The sequence below is a fragment of the Octodon degus genome, unplaced genomic scaffold (assembly GCF_000260255.1).
Source record: "Octodon degus isolate 3935 unplaced genomic scaffold, OctDeg1.0 scaffold00015, whole genome shotgun sequence".
Classification (NCBI taxonomy): domain Eukaryota; kingdom Metazoa; phylum Chordata; class Mammalia; order Rodentia; family Octodontidae; genus Octodon; species Octodon degus.
Window position 1 is genome coordinate 12,801,814 of NW_004524591.1, and position 12,629 is coordinate 12,814,442.

Genomic DNA, 12,629 nt, shown 5'->3' on the forward strand with positions numbered 1-12,629 from the left:
ATAGATAGATAGATAGATAGATAGATAGATAGATAGATAGATAGATAGATAACTCAGGTGATAAAGTTTTTGGCCACATGAATGCCTGACTCTTCTGTTCATGAGGCCTCTATTCTGAAGTTCTCTGATTCTTCCATTACAAATCCAGAACATAAGGATCAGACCTTGCAAAAGAGCTGCTGAGTGGCATAACTTTCATTTCTGTATTAAGTTTACTTTGAGGTCACGAATACATATGTTCCAAGTTCTTAAGCGACATTAAAATAAAATCTTCAAAAGTACACAAGAAAAAATGGAAACAAAGCTTTTGTAAATAAGGAGAGAAAGGAGGGTTGAAGTAAGGGAAGCGGAATGGGAAAAAAGACTCAAAATATTTTATGTAGAGATACAAATTCTTTATGATAAATGTGGTATATATATATATATATATATCAAACATGTACCAATAAATGAATTAAAACATCCTTTGGAAAGTGCTTTTTTTCAACACATTACCTAGAGAAGTTCTGAGTATTTGTAAGTGAGGAAAAATTTCCTGTCACTCTGTCTTTCACTGTCTCAGAGTGAAAGTAAACTTCTGAGATTGCTGTTAATATATTCTGAGTTAAAATATAACATTACTAGAGGTGCCATTCCAGTGAGGATATGTGCTGAGTTTGTCTATTCATGAACATAAAACAACTTAAAGAAGGCTGACTACTATTCTCAGACTGTAAGACCATCAGAACAGTACATTCAAATCAACCTTTTAAAAGGAAGCAATTGTTTTTCTAATTTCTCACTCAAGAAATATTTAAAATTTGGTCCAGTTCTTCTTCATAGCCATCTGGATAAAAGATACACACTATGCAATAAAATTAAACAATTTTAAAAATCTTCCCTTTCTGTTCTATTTTTTAAGAAACAGGTTGAGGAGGAGAGGCAATGAAAGAGAAAAGCAAGGGTGGGAGAGTTATTGATTTTTTAATTTTTCTTTTTATTCTTTTTTTTTTTTTTTTTTTAAATTATTTTTTTTTTTTGCTAGCTCAGTCCACCCTGAAGGCAGGACTGATGAGGCACATGGTGCCAGGGATCAAACCACAGTCCCCTGCTCCTGCCTAAGATTGCCTAAGCAGGTGCTTTAGACTGCTGAACTATTTCGTTGGCCCAAGAGTAGAATTATTTAAATAGTAATGAGCATATTTCTGTTCTTGGCCTTTTGCTCTTCAAAATTAGTAACTTAATAAAGACTGCAACTTCTATCACTTTCCTCAAGTGTGTATGGTCTCAAAACCAAACAAAATCACACTCAAATACATAGTTGAAGGAAACATTTTAATTGGATTGTAAAAGATAGACAGTTCTTGCTGATTCATCTTTAAGACGTATTAATCTCCTAACTAGAATAAGTGATAAATGACTTGGCCTAGGAATGAAGAGAAATGAATAGCTGCATTTTACCACTGAGAAGACAGTACTAGGGAATCTAAAATTAAAAATTAAAATGATTAAAAAGGACAGAAATGACAATTTGATAGTTTTTTTCTTATGTAACATTCTGTGGCTTAAGAGGTAGCATTGAAGAGCTTAAGTGCTTTTGATTACTTAGACACCACTCCCACCCTCCACTACACATTTTCTTAGAGCTGGTGAACATTTATAGACAATTTCTGTTGTGGTATCAATCTAATAAATTTCCACTAAAATCTTCCTTGGACAAAATCTGATAGCTAGTTTTTAAACAATCTATGTTTCTCTTTTTTCTTTTTTAAAGCAGCTTTTACTTGCATTCTTTGTTAAAGGATTACTCAGTTCCTTAGCTAGGTAAAACTGGCACAGTAGCAATTTGCTACACATACTATAAAAGTAATTATATTTAAAAGTAGTGCATTAGTTACACAGAAAGAAAAAAACGACATGTGTTCTTTCCCAACTTTCCAATCTGTAGTTTCAGGGAAATAACAGTAGATTTAGGGGTTTTTTTTAATGTTTTTTTTTGTTTGTTTGTTTTTGTTTTTTTTTTTGGTCTGTTTTTAAATCAGAGACTGGGGCTGGTGAGATGGCTCAGTGGTCTAAAGCACCTACTTAGAACAAGCTTAGCAAAGCACAGGGACTGCGGTTCAATCCCCCAGCACCACAAGTCAGCCAGCCCTGCCCCCAGGTGGGCTGAGCTGGCCACACACACACAAAAATAAATAAATAAAATAAATTAATTTTAAAAATTATTATAAAAATAAATCAGAGACTGAATCCAAAGGCTTGCATGTGGGCAAGTGCTTTACCACTGAGCTATATTCTCAGTCCTTTTTAACTTCATTTTGAGACAAGATCTAAGTTGCCCATGCTGACCTCAAACCTGCAATCCCCTTGCCTCAGCCTCCTGGTCTTAAAAGCATGTGCCATTTTGTCTGGAGAACAGTGGTTCTTATTAGAACCTGGTATTAGAATTTCAATGGAATTAAAAATATACACATTACACATAAATATAAATAACCAACCAACTAACTACATGTAGATATATGTATCTGCATCCCACTATTTAAGACAGTGTTTCACTTCTTTGAATAGGACCTAGACTTCGCCATGTGTTTCTAGTGAAAAACTGCTGCATTGCTGCATTAAGTTATTCTTTAAACTAGTGTTTCTTAAGTATTGGTCCTCACACACATTTTAGTCTATAATCCAGTTTTTACTGAGCTACAGTGCAATGAGAAACAAGGAAGGCTAACCTTGTCCCATTTTTAATCCATAAAGTATTTTCATCCTCTTCCACCTTTATCTTCTTTAGATGTTATAATCTCCCTTGGAGGCTAGGAATGTAGCTCAGTGCTAGAGTATGTATTTACCATATTTGAGGCTCTGGGTTCAATTTCCAGCACTGAAAAGCAAAACAAAACCTCCCTTTTGTTAAATAACACTGATGATAGATATTTACAATATAACAACCTGGCAATATAAAATTTAGTAACACTATGTAGATAACTTGAATACTCTGTTTTCTTTCTTGAAATTTTGTAGATCTGTGAAATTTGCACCTGGGTACCTCTACCTTAAGAAGATTTAAAGCAAGGAATATATAAGAAAGACTCAGTAAATGAGTTAGATGACACATTGGTACTATCTTCCAAGGGCAGGAAATATATGTTTGCTCTAATTCAATAATTATCTGAAGGAATCAGGGAGATAGCTCAGAGGCATAAGTGCCTGCCTGCCACTTCACCTTCTCTGTTATCCCCTTTGTCCTGCTAACTTCTTTCTCCAGCTGGTCAGCATGATTCTATCATATTCATTATTAAGTTTTGTGTATTAATTTGTTTTGCTTTAGCTGATCTGATTTCTAAGTACTGTTCAATAGACTTTCTCCCTGAATGTTTTATTTTCAAAATAAGTAGCTCAAATGCAAATTATTCTATACTTTCTTAATTCTATAGTTTCCCTATTGAGTTGTCCAAGGCAACTATTTCAGTCTTTTGTGTTTTTTCTGCTATTTTTAAAAGGCAATATGTTTTTCATAGATAATCAAAGAAACACCACAAAAGAGAAAATTTAAAATCAATCATTAATTCTATCATTTAGAGATAGCCACTGTTAATACTTCAGTCATATTCAGCAAATGCAAGTCATAACATACTACATGGTACATATGATCATTATATCATATATACTATTAAATATTATTTTAAAGAAGGAATTTTTAAATGTATGCATAGCAATGATATTATAATTTATTGAACACTTCAGCTTAATCTTTCTAAGCAAAGAAAACTTAAAAAATTCTTACTTCTGTTTTTTTTTTTTTGGCGGAACTGGGGATTGAACTCAGGCCCTTGCGCTTGCCAGGGAAGCACTTATTCCACTGAGCCATCTCCCCGGCCCCTCTTATTTCTTTTTTTTTTTCTTCCTCGAATGCCTTCAGGGCACTTTTCGCCAGCTGGAGAGTTGTGAGGTTCGAACTCCAGCAACCCGAGGCTGACAGCTTTGTGGAGGCAGCCATTTAAAGGAATGAGCTAGGGCCAGGCCCCCTGCTCTTATTTCTTGACACTAAATTAGAGCACGGTAAAAATAAAAAACAAATAACAATAAAAATAAACCATGTTTCAAAAATTCACAAGTCATAACCATTCCATCCTTTCAGATACAACGTATACTGTAATCCTTTTCTAATTAAATAATCCATTTAAGTGTTATTCAACTTCACATTCTTTATTATGCCTTTCGTGGCTACTACTTATAGGGCATTCCCAATGTGTTGGGTAGGCTAAAATTTACCTTAATGTTTTAAACAAATTATTACATAAAATAATAGGCATGTAATATTTAAACTGAAAGTTTGAATTTTAATTTACCTTGAACAAATTTGACACAGTGATTGAAGAGAAACACTGGGCATATAGGTTAAGGCAGCATTGTAACACAACAAAAGGAATGTCAACACTTCAAACCTAGAGACAAACAAAAAGAATATCAACCAATCTTTACGGTTCTAAGAAACCAACCACAAAAAGAGAGGGCATTATTAGGTAGTCTTACTTTTAGAACAGACTTTTACAATATTGTATAACAATAACAAAAACTAAAGAGAACCAAGGAGACTTTCCAAATAACAGCCATATGACACATCTAAAATTTGGTGTTCCAAATGACATCTGAGGCAAAGTACAATGACAAACCAGATGTTTTTCTCTTTTGTAAAATGACCTAATGAAATAGTAAGCTGTTATATATAATTCATTAAACATTATTTATTTGCCCACTAGAATTTCTTTTTATTTTTTAATTTTATTTATTTATGTGTGTGTGTGTGTGTGGCCAGCTCAGCCCATCAGGGGGCGGGGCTGGCTGGCATGTGGTGCTGGGGGATTGAACCGCGGTCCCTGTGCTTTGCTAAGCTTGTTCTAAGTAGGTGCTTTAGACCACTGAGCCATCTCACCAGCCCCCAGAATTTCTTTTTTTAATCAGTACAGAAGCATAAGAAGTTCTGTCTCTATAGTGTACCTGTTCTGGGCTGTGAGCATCTCCCTTTGAGGATGGGGTCCACTGTACACAACTTTTGACAGTCCATGCTGGGATAGTGCACTCTCGGTTAGAGCCATGGACCCAATACTGGAAGGCTAAATAAAAGACATTCAAATAAAGAAAGATCAGTTGCCTGGTTGAAAATGTGATATTTAAAATAAATGTAGCATGAAGAATAACTATCAGGAACAGCAAATATAGTAACAATATTGAGACTGAATACTAGATTCTGTTTAAAAAGTTAAAATTAAAAAGTAAATAAATAGGTTCCAAAATTTTCTACAGTGGAAGTATATAATTGTCACACATAAACAAAAAACATTCAATTAGTCTTATCGATTAGAAAGGAAAGTATTTAAAAGAGCGTACTTTCTACAGATCTCTAGTCAAATCTTATATGAAAGCTAAAAGTTTTGGTTTCTCACTTCATTTTGGAAATAATAAATATTTTATATGATGATTTATATTCTTTAAGGTATTAATGCATTTATCAACTTCTTTTGGCTAGATACCTATACCCTAATTTATGACAACATCAAAGCTTAGGACCCAAAAATTTATTTTAATAAAATGCCACTTACTTCATGATATACAGATGGTTTGGATAAAGATGGAATTGTAAAACTCAATACTTTGCTATGTCCTTGTTTGTCAACTATTTCCTAGAAAAGTGAAAAAAAATTTAAAGTATTTACTTCTATTATGCATTAATTTTAAAACTAATTTTAATTTTTACACAACTTTTTAAAAGTCGTACATAGAAAGCAATTTAGAGAAATTAAAACCTTAAATAATGACAATCCATTGTCAGCTATTCCTAAACACTCATAGTTAACATGCACACTCTCCTACTTTTAAAATAAAAGTAGGGATGTGGTGGTAGCTCAGCAGTAGAGAGCTTGCCTCACATACAAGAACCCCTGTGTTTGATTTCCAGTACTACATAAGGAAAAGAGAAAATAAAATAAAAATGAAAGAAATCTAGCCCACTGTTAATGGTTTGTGTCTAGTTGTCCCCCGAAAGCCTCAAGCAGTGATGGTGTGGCTTCTAGAGTTTGTGATTGATTCTTGATCCAATGCTGGGATGATGGGTGTGAGTGCTACCCCTGCCCTGGGGTAGATAATCTGCATACAAATATAAGGAGGGGAGAGAGGCTTGCTAGCTGCTGCAGCTCCACCCTTTGCTCTTTGTTATATTCCACCACTGTGAATGGTTGCCCTCTGCCATGTGCCACCCTGCCTTGGACCCAGGTGAGTATGGACTAAAACCTCCATTAACTGTGAGCTAAATAAGACTTTCATTCCTTAATTCTGGATGTCAGATATTTTGTCCCAGCAAGGAGAGAAATGTAACTAAGACACCCACTAAAATAAAAGTCACATACAATTTTCAAGGTAGCTAGATATAGTAGCCTTCTACAGATAACAAATTACATTTTCTAAATCAACTAAGGATTTAAACATTAAGTATATTAAGAAACAGACCTTACATTTCTTTTCTATCTTAAAAGAAATACAAACATTAAGTATCTAGAACATCATCACAATTATAACACAAACTAGTAATGCTAACTACATTATACCAATGGTGTGAACTCTGGAGACAGTCTTAATTATGGAACTATGACTGGTGAATACTAGGCTAAATCTCTCTCCTAAATTTTTTGTGAGGGCCAGAAACATAAAGTTTATAAATAAGTTTAATGTATACTAAGTTTTAAATTTTTAAAATGTAACACTGGTGTTTTTCAGATATACCTATAAAAGAACTGAAATGATTTGATTTTTCAATTGAAGTAAATCAATCCAAAAAGGTATTTACATAGTTCTATGTATGCCTGTATAGCTCCTTCCCCTGTAAAAAGTTATTTTGGGGGAGAATATTTAAAAAATAAATTTTAGCTTTACTAAGATGCAAAATAGTTGTAAAAGGTATATATTTGATTTTGCCAGAAAGCATTTTAATACAATATATACAAACCAAATTATAAACCCCTAGAAGGAGAGCTTCAATGCATCCACTGCTATGCACATTTCTGCTGGCTGAGACTGCAAGGTAGCACCAAATCAGTTCTGGGAGAAACTGCAGTGTAAATCGTAGCAAATGTTCCTCTCCACTGCGATAGAATTCAAAGAGTTGGTGACAGACTGGTTCTAGCAACTGGGAGAAAGACAAAACATTAATTCACAATCTGGGCTTCAAATTGCTAACTATTAGAATATATTTAATTTTCTGAAGCAAAACTATTCACTACTAAAGTATTTGATAAACCTGAATTTTGGTAGAAAGACAAACAATTCAATAAAAGAAACATGGAAGCATGTGAAAACTTTAAATATTGTTCTAAGGTAGCATTATTATTAAAGCCACATTTCTTTAACTTCTTACAACAGCTAAATTATAATAGGAAGTTTCTTCCTCAATGTGCTTTTTTGCTGGTAAATCACATGCCAATATATAAAAGATTAGCAATAGGGGAGAAGAAATCACAATGAGAAACCTGGCCACTTACTGCAACACTTGTGAGCTTTCAATTAAATAGCTCTTGGCAGCAATGATTGATGTGGAGGGTGGGTGAATAATCACAAGGCCCTAGATCTAGATCTCTGCTTAGAACATGGTAATTGCCCATGGGTAATCTAAACATTGCTGTAATTTTTAGACATAATTTGGAGTTATCCATCTATACATTTTCTTCTCCCACCAGAGCCCCAACTTTATCAAGTTATTAGAGCTGACTGCATCTTTAATACACTGCTTTTAAAAATAAAAAATGCAAGATTTGAAAAATTTTGTAGGTATTATCTTGATATAATAATTACCACACACAAAGCATAATCAAATATGTCAAGAGACTCACAGGGTACTAAGTTTTCAAGGATACTATCAGGCTATTATATATGCAATGTGCTATACTTCACTAACAGACAATATAAACAGAATCTACTACAAATAATTATGATAAGGGGCCAGGGAGATGGCTGAGTAGAATAAGCGCTTGCCTGGGAAGTGCAAGGGTCTGAGTTCAATCCCTGGTTCCGCCAAAAAAAAATTATTATTATTATTATAATGAACAGAAACCAATTTAAAGTAGATATTTTGATATTAAATAATTTAGATATGTAATTAAGCTGAGTATAAAGTCAATATTTATATAAGATTTACCAAAAGTTACACTTCAGTAAATCTTGAGTAAGTCAAACCATTCTCTCCTTTGAAAAATTTTATGACTTCCAATTATTACTCTTCCATAAAAAAATATTTCTTTCAAATTCAAAATGTTCTTTAGAAGACAACAACATCCGCTGTAGTCATTAAAGGTGACAGAAGACTGGAGGCCAGGAGGCAATTTACCTCTGTTCATAGATGGCAAGCAAAGGTTTTAGTATAGAAATTTTGAAGAAAGGTTTAGAAGGGATGGAAAGGAATCCCCATCTCTGACAAAACTAAACAAAAACGGGTATATAAATGAAGGACCATTTTGTATCTGTATATACAAAATAGGATAGATATACAGCTGCTTTCTCTTAATTCAACGAGAAGAAAGATTTGTACTAATAGTGTTTGGACAGGATATCATGTCTGCATCTTGCACTATGAATAACCACTACAAAGACAACAATATGCAATGTATTAACTATTGTAACTGTCCTACTAACCTGTTTTGAAGCTGTCTCATTGCTATTTGTTTCTCAATAAAATTAATTTTTTTAAAAAAAGAAGTGATGGAAAGGAAAAAAGATGTTTAGGGTCATATTTAGCTTCCAGGATAAAATTTTTAAAAATCTCTTTGGAGATAAGCCTCAGTAATCTTGTGGTAAAACAACCTTTATCTCTAAATCCCTGGGCAGGCTTTGATTAATTCAATTTACAAAACTTATTAAGTCTAACAAGTATTTGCAAATTATGAAACCTTATTAGAAAATTTATTCAAGAACATCTGCATGAACATATAATTAATTTTAATCAAAATACACTCAGAGGCTTTACAATCATTTTAAAATCTCAAATTAAGGGGTTTTGCTTAATGAAAGGAGATCTAAATGAAGACAGATTCAAAAGTAGATAGAAATTCCACTGCAAAATGATTAAATAAAATTACTAACATCAGCATCTGTCAGCTCTTGTCCTCTAAAGCTCTTTACAGACACAAATTGGTTCAATTCCTACAACAATATAGGTAGAATATGACTATCCACACTTTCCACTTAAAGAAGTCAAGACAAAAAGGCTATCCATCATAACCAACATCACACCCTTCACAAGAAATAAGGAAGGACCAGGTTTTTTTGGTTCTTTTAAAAGCATACCTGAAAAATGTCAAAAAAAGAATGAAATAACATAAAATGTGGAAATATAAGCACTGTTTGACATACTTAACTTGAATATACTTGAGGCAAGCAATAGACCATTAGAACATATTATGTTCCTAGTGTTTCAGTTAAATTTTTAAAAAATATTTTCTCAAGGAAACATCCTCATATATGGTGACTAGGCTTTAATATTTCTATTAAGGAAGAACTGCACCTTAAATATATATTTATTAATTAAGTGGACTTTTTATGAGTATAATGAGAACATAATCACTATATATCATCTTTCCATTTAAAAGTACACTCTGAATTCTAAAACAACTTACAAATGACATTTTATGACAACCCATTACTAAGTAAGAAGTCTACATCCTAAAAGAGACTTCCAGTAATGAAAATATGATATAAAAATGTCCTTTAATAGAAAAGAATCCTGGGGTTTTTTTGGGGGGGTTGTTCATTTGTTTTGTATTTCACAATTACTGATGAACATGGGTAAGAAAAAGATACAAGAAAGTTAGAAGGATACTATTCAGATACCATCAGTAAATGGTGCTTGACTTCTGCTTACCCTGGGTTCCCTACTCCTAAAACAAAGAAATTGTATGCGTATTTTTCAAAAAACAGCTGATTTTAGCAGTGTGCATTAGTACACACCTATAATCCTAGCTACTTGGAAGGGGGATCACAATCTCAAGATTGTGGTGGGCAACTTAGCCAGACCTTATCTCAAAATAAAAAAGGTCTAGGGATGCTGCAGCCCAATATAGCTTTTTTTTTTTTTTTTTTTTTTTTTTTAAGTGCAGAATCTATAGGGTCTATAAGGTCTCACTACACAGATTGGACTTATAGTGATTCTCCCGTTTTCTTTTTTTTTTTTTTTTTTTGCGGAACCGGGGATTGAACTCAGATCCTTGAATTTGCCAGTCAAGCGCCTACTGAGCCATCTCCTTGGCCCCCCAATATAGCATGCCTACCATGCACAAGCCTCCTGATTCAATCCCCAGAAACCCCTCCCCCCATACACACAAAACCAAATCCAGCTACTTTTATAACAGACTTGAAGTTATTAAGCTCTAAATGATGTACCATCTTAAACTTATAGGAACATGTCCAAATTCAGACACAAAATATTCTAAAGATCAACATTAAAGTAAATTATATTTTATATTTTAGAACTACATGTAAATATCCCTTAAAAACTAAGTTATCTTTTAAGAATATGAAATATGCACTGTCTTTACTACATTAATCAGGATAAAAGCATAAAACAAACTTATATGCAAAATCTTCTAACCCAGTTCTTCTCAAAGTATGACCCATGGACTGAGGACCATAAACAAATCATCAGTCTCCACCAATATAAACATAGAAATCAAGTGGCAACATTTAAAACCTTCAAGCAACTTTATATGGTTTCAACAGAAGGAATTTTTTTTAGGGGGGAGCTGCTCAGGTTGCCTTCAGGGCAGGTCTGGTTTGGCTTGAGGATGAGGGGATCGAACCACAGCATCCTGAGCCTGACTGCTTTGTTTCAGCAGGCACTTAAACACCTGAGCTAATGGGCAGGCACCCTATATGGTTTCAACAATCAAGTGAGTAATCAGCAGACATATTGACCAGGATACAGGTGAGCTAGGGATTATCAAATTTGTGTTGCTCCACACATGCAGTAGAAGTTGTGTATTAGTCATTCATATTAGGTATAAATATCAGTCTGTGACAGATTGGATTTTTTTTTTTTTAATTTAGTGCAGGGTCTACAGGGTCTACAAGGTCTCACTACGTAGATCAGACTCTTAGTGATTCTCCTGTTCTCAGCCTCCCAAGTGCTGGGATTACAGGTGTGTGCCACATACCCAGTCTTGATCACGGTCTCAGTGCACCCCAGGGTTGGGGGGGAACGTGGCACGGCAGGCCGGGGATCAAACCTCTGACCCCTGCGTCTGCCTAAGCAGGCAATTTAATCCACTGAGCTATCTGGCCACTCCTAGGATTTAAAAAACAAAAAAAAAAAAAAAAAAAAACCCAAAAACTGACCCTAATAGTTCGAGAAATTTTTCTCAAAAAATAATTTTAAAAATATTACACTGAACCACTAGAGCTGTATTCATTAAAGTTTTCTGAATATAAGGAATGCTATAAACTAAAGCAGCTGATCAGAAATTTATCCTATAAACTCTTTCCAAAGTACCTTGGTTAAAATACATTTCAACAAAGAAATAAATTTTAAACTTTTCAAAATAGTAAATAGTAAAGGATAAAAACAATAGTAAATGATATACAAGATTTAGTTTGTTATTTTTAAAAAGCCAACATGTAGCTATACTTAATCTGGTGATGTAATTCTGAACCAAACAAAATTTTTGGCCACCTACATAGACATCAAGAAACTTTGCAGGCCAGGGGTGCTGCGCAAATCAAATATGATCATTCAATGCTGTTATTTCAGTTAAAGTTTGCTGGTTTGTCAGTAAAATCACTAATCCCTCCAGCATCTAAAATTTATAATGCACTTCATAGTATAATAAATGGAAGCAGGGCTATTCTATACCCTTTCCAAAAGAGATTAATTGCTCAAGTAACAAAAGATCCTGTTTGGGTAGTTCGGGTAGTTTCATTTCAAAGATGCACAGCTCTACAAATAAAACTCAAGCATAAAAGGAATTATACACTTCAGTACACTCCTTTCCATGCTGTATGTCTCTATTCCCACTGACCCTATCCAACTTCAGGTTCCCAACAACTCCATCATAAGTTGTTTTTATAGGTAGTCTCCTAGTCTCCCCTTTCAATTTCTCCATTCTCCAACCCATCTGCCACGGTCACCTTCCTAAAATAATAATCAGCATAAGTCATCTTATATGTAAGTACAAAAAGAAAGTCATATATAAGTACAAAAAGAAAGTCTAAACTAAAATAGAATTTAAGGCCTATGCCAACTGTAATTGATGCACATCTGTAATCCCAGCTACTTGAGAGACTGAGGAAGGAGAATTTTAAGTTAGTTCAAGGTCATGCTGGACAATTTGGTGAGACTCTGCTTCAAAAATAAAATTCGAAAAGCTGGCAGAATGCTTGCTTAACATGTGTAAGGCCCTGGATTTACTCTCCAATATCAGCAAAAAGGGCTATGCATATGGGTTGGAAGTACAGCACTTTGCCTAGCAGACTCAAGGCCCTGTATTCAGTCCTCAGTAAGACACACACACACACACACACACACACACACACACACACACAATTTGAAGCTTGTAAATCTGTTGTTTTTACTAGTCTTGCATTCTTGTTACAATTAGCCTAGCTGCCTTTTCCAAATG

The 12,629-nt window shown here is 34.1% G+C and overlaps 1 protein-coding gene across 4 annotated transcripts in view; it reads right to left on the reverse strand.

Moving 5' to 3' along the window:
• The window catches only part of Fam126a (family with sequence similarity 126 member A), a 109,071-nt gene that overhangs the window by 28,265 nt on the left and 68,177 nt on the right, over nucleotides 1–12,629 (reverse strand). For 2 of the 4 annotated variants that reach the window (XM_023709861.1, XM_023709862.1), the window contains exons 4-8: nucleotides 9,103–9,162; nucleotides 6,977–7,156; nucleotides 5,577–5,657; nucleotides 4,975–5,090; nucleotides 4,326–4,421 (exon numbers count right to left, since the gene is read on the reverse strand). In XM_023709861.1, the coding sequence (XP_023565629.1) occupies nucleotides 4,326–4,421; nucleotides 4,975–5,090; nucleotides 5,577–5,657; nucleotides 6,977–7,156; nucleotides 9,103–9,162 (533 nt within the window). The remainder of the gene's footprint in view (nucleotides 1–4,325; nucleotides 4,422–4,974; nucleotides 5,091–5,576; nucleotides 5,658–6,976; nucleotides 7,157–9,102; nucleotides 9,163–12,629) is intronic. The other 2 variants (XM_004626460.2, XM_023709863.1) reach the window with 1 other exon arrangement.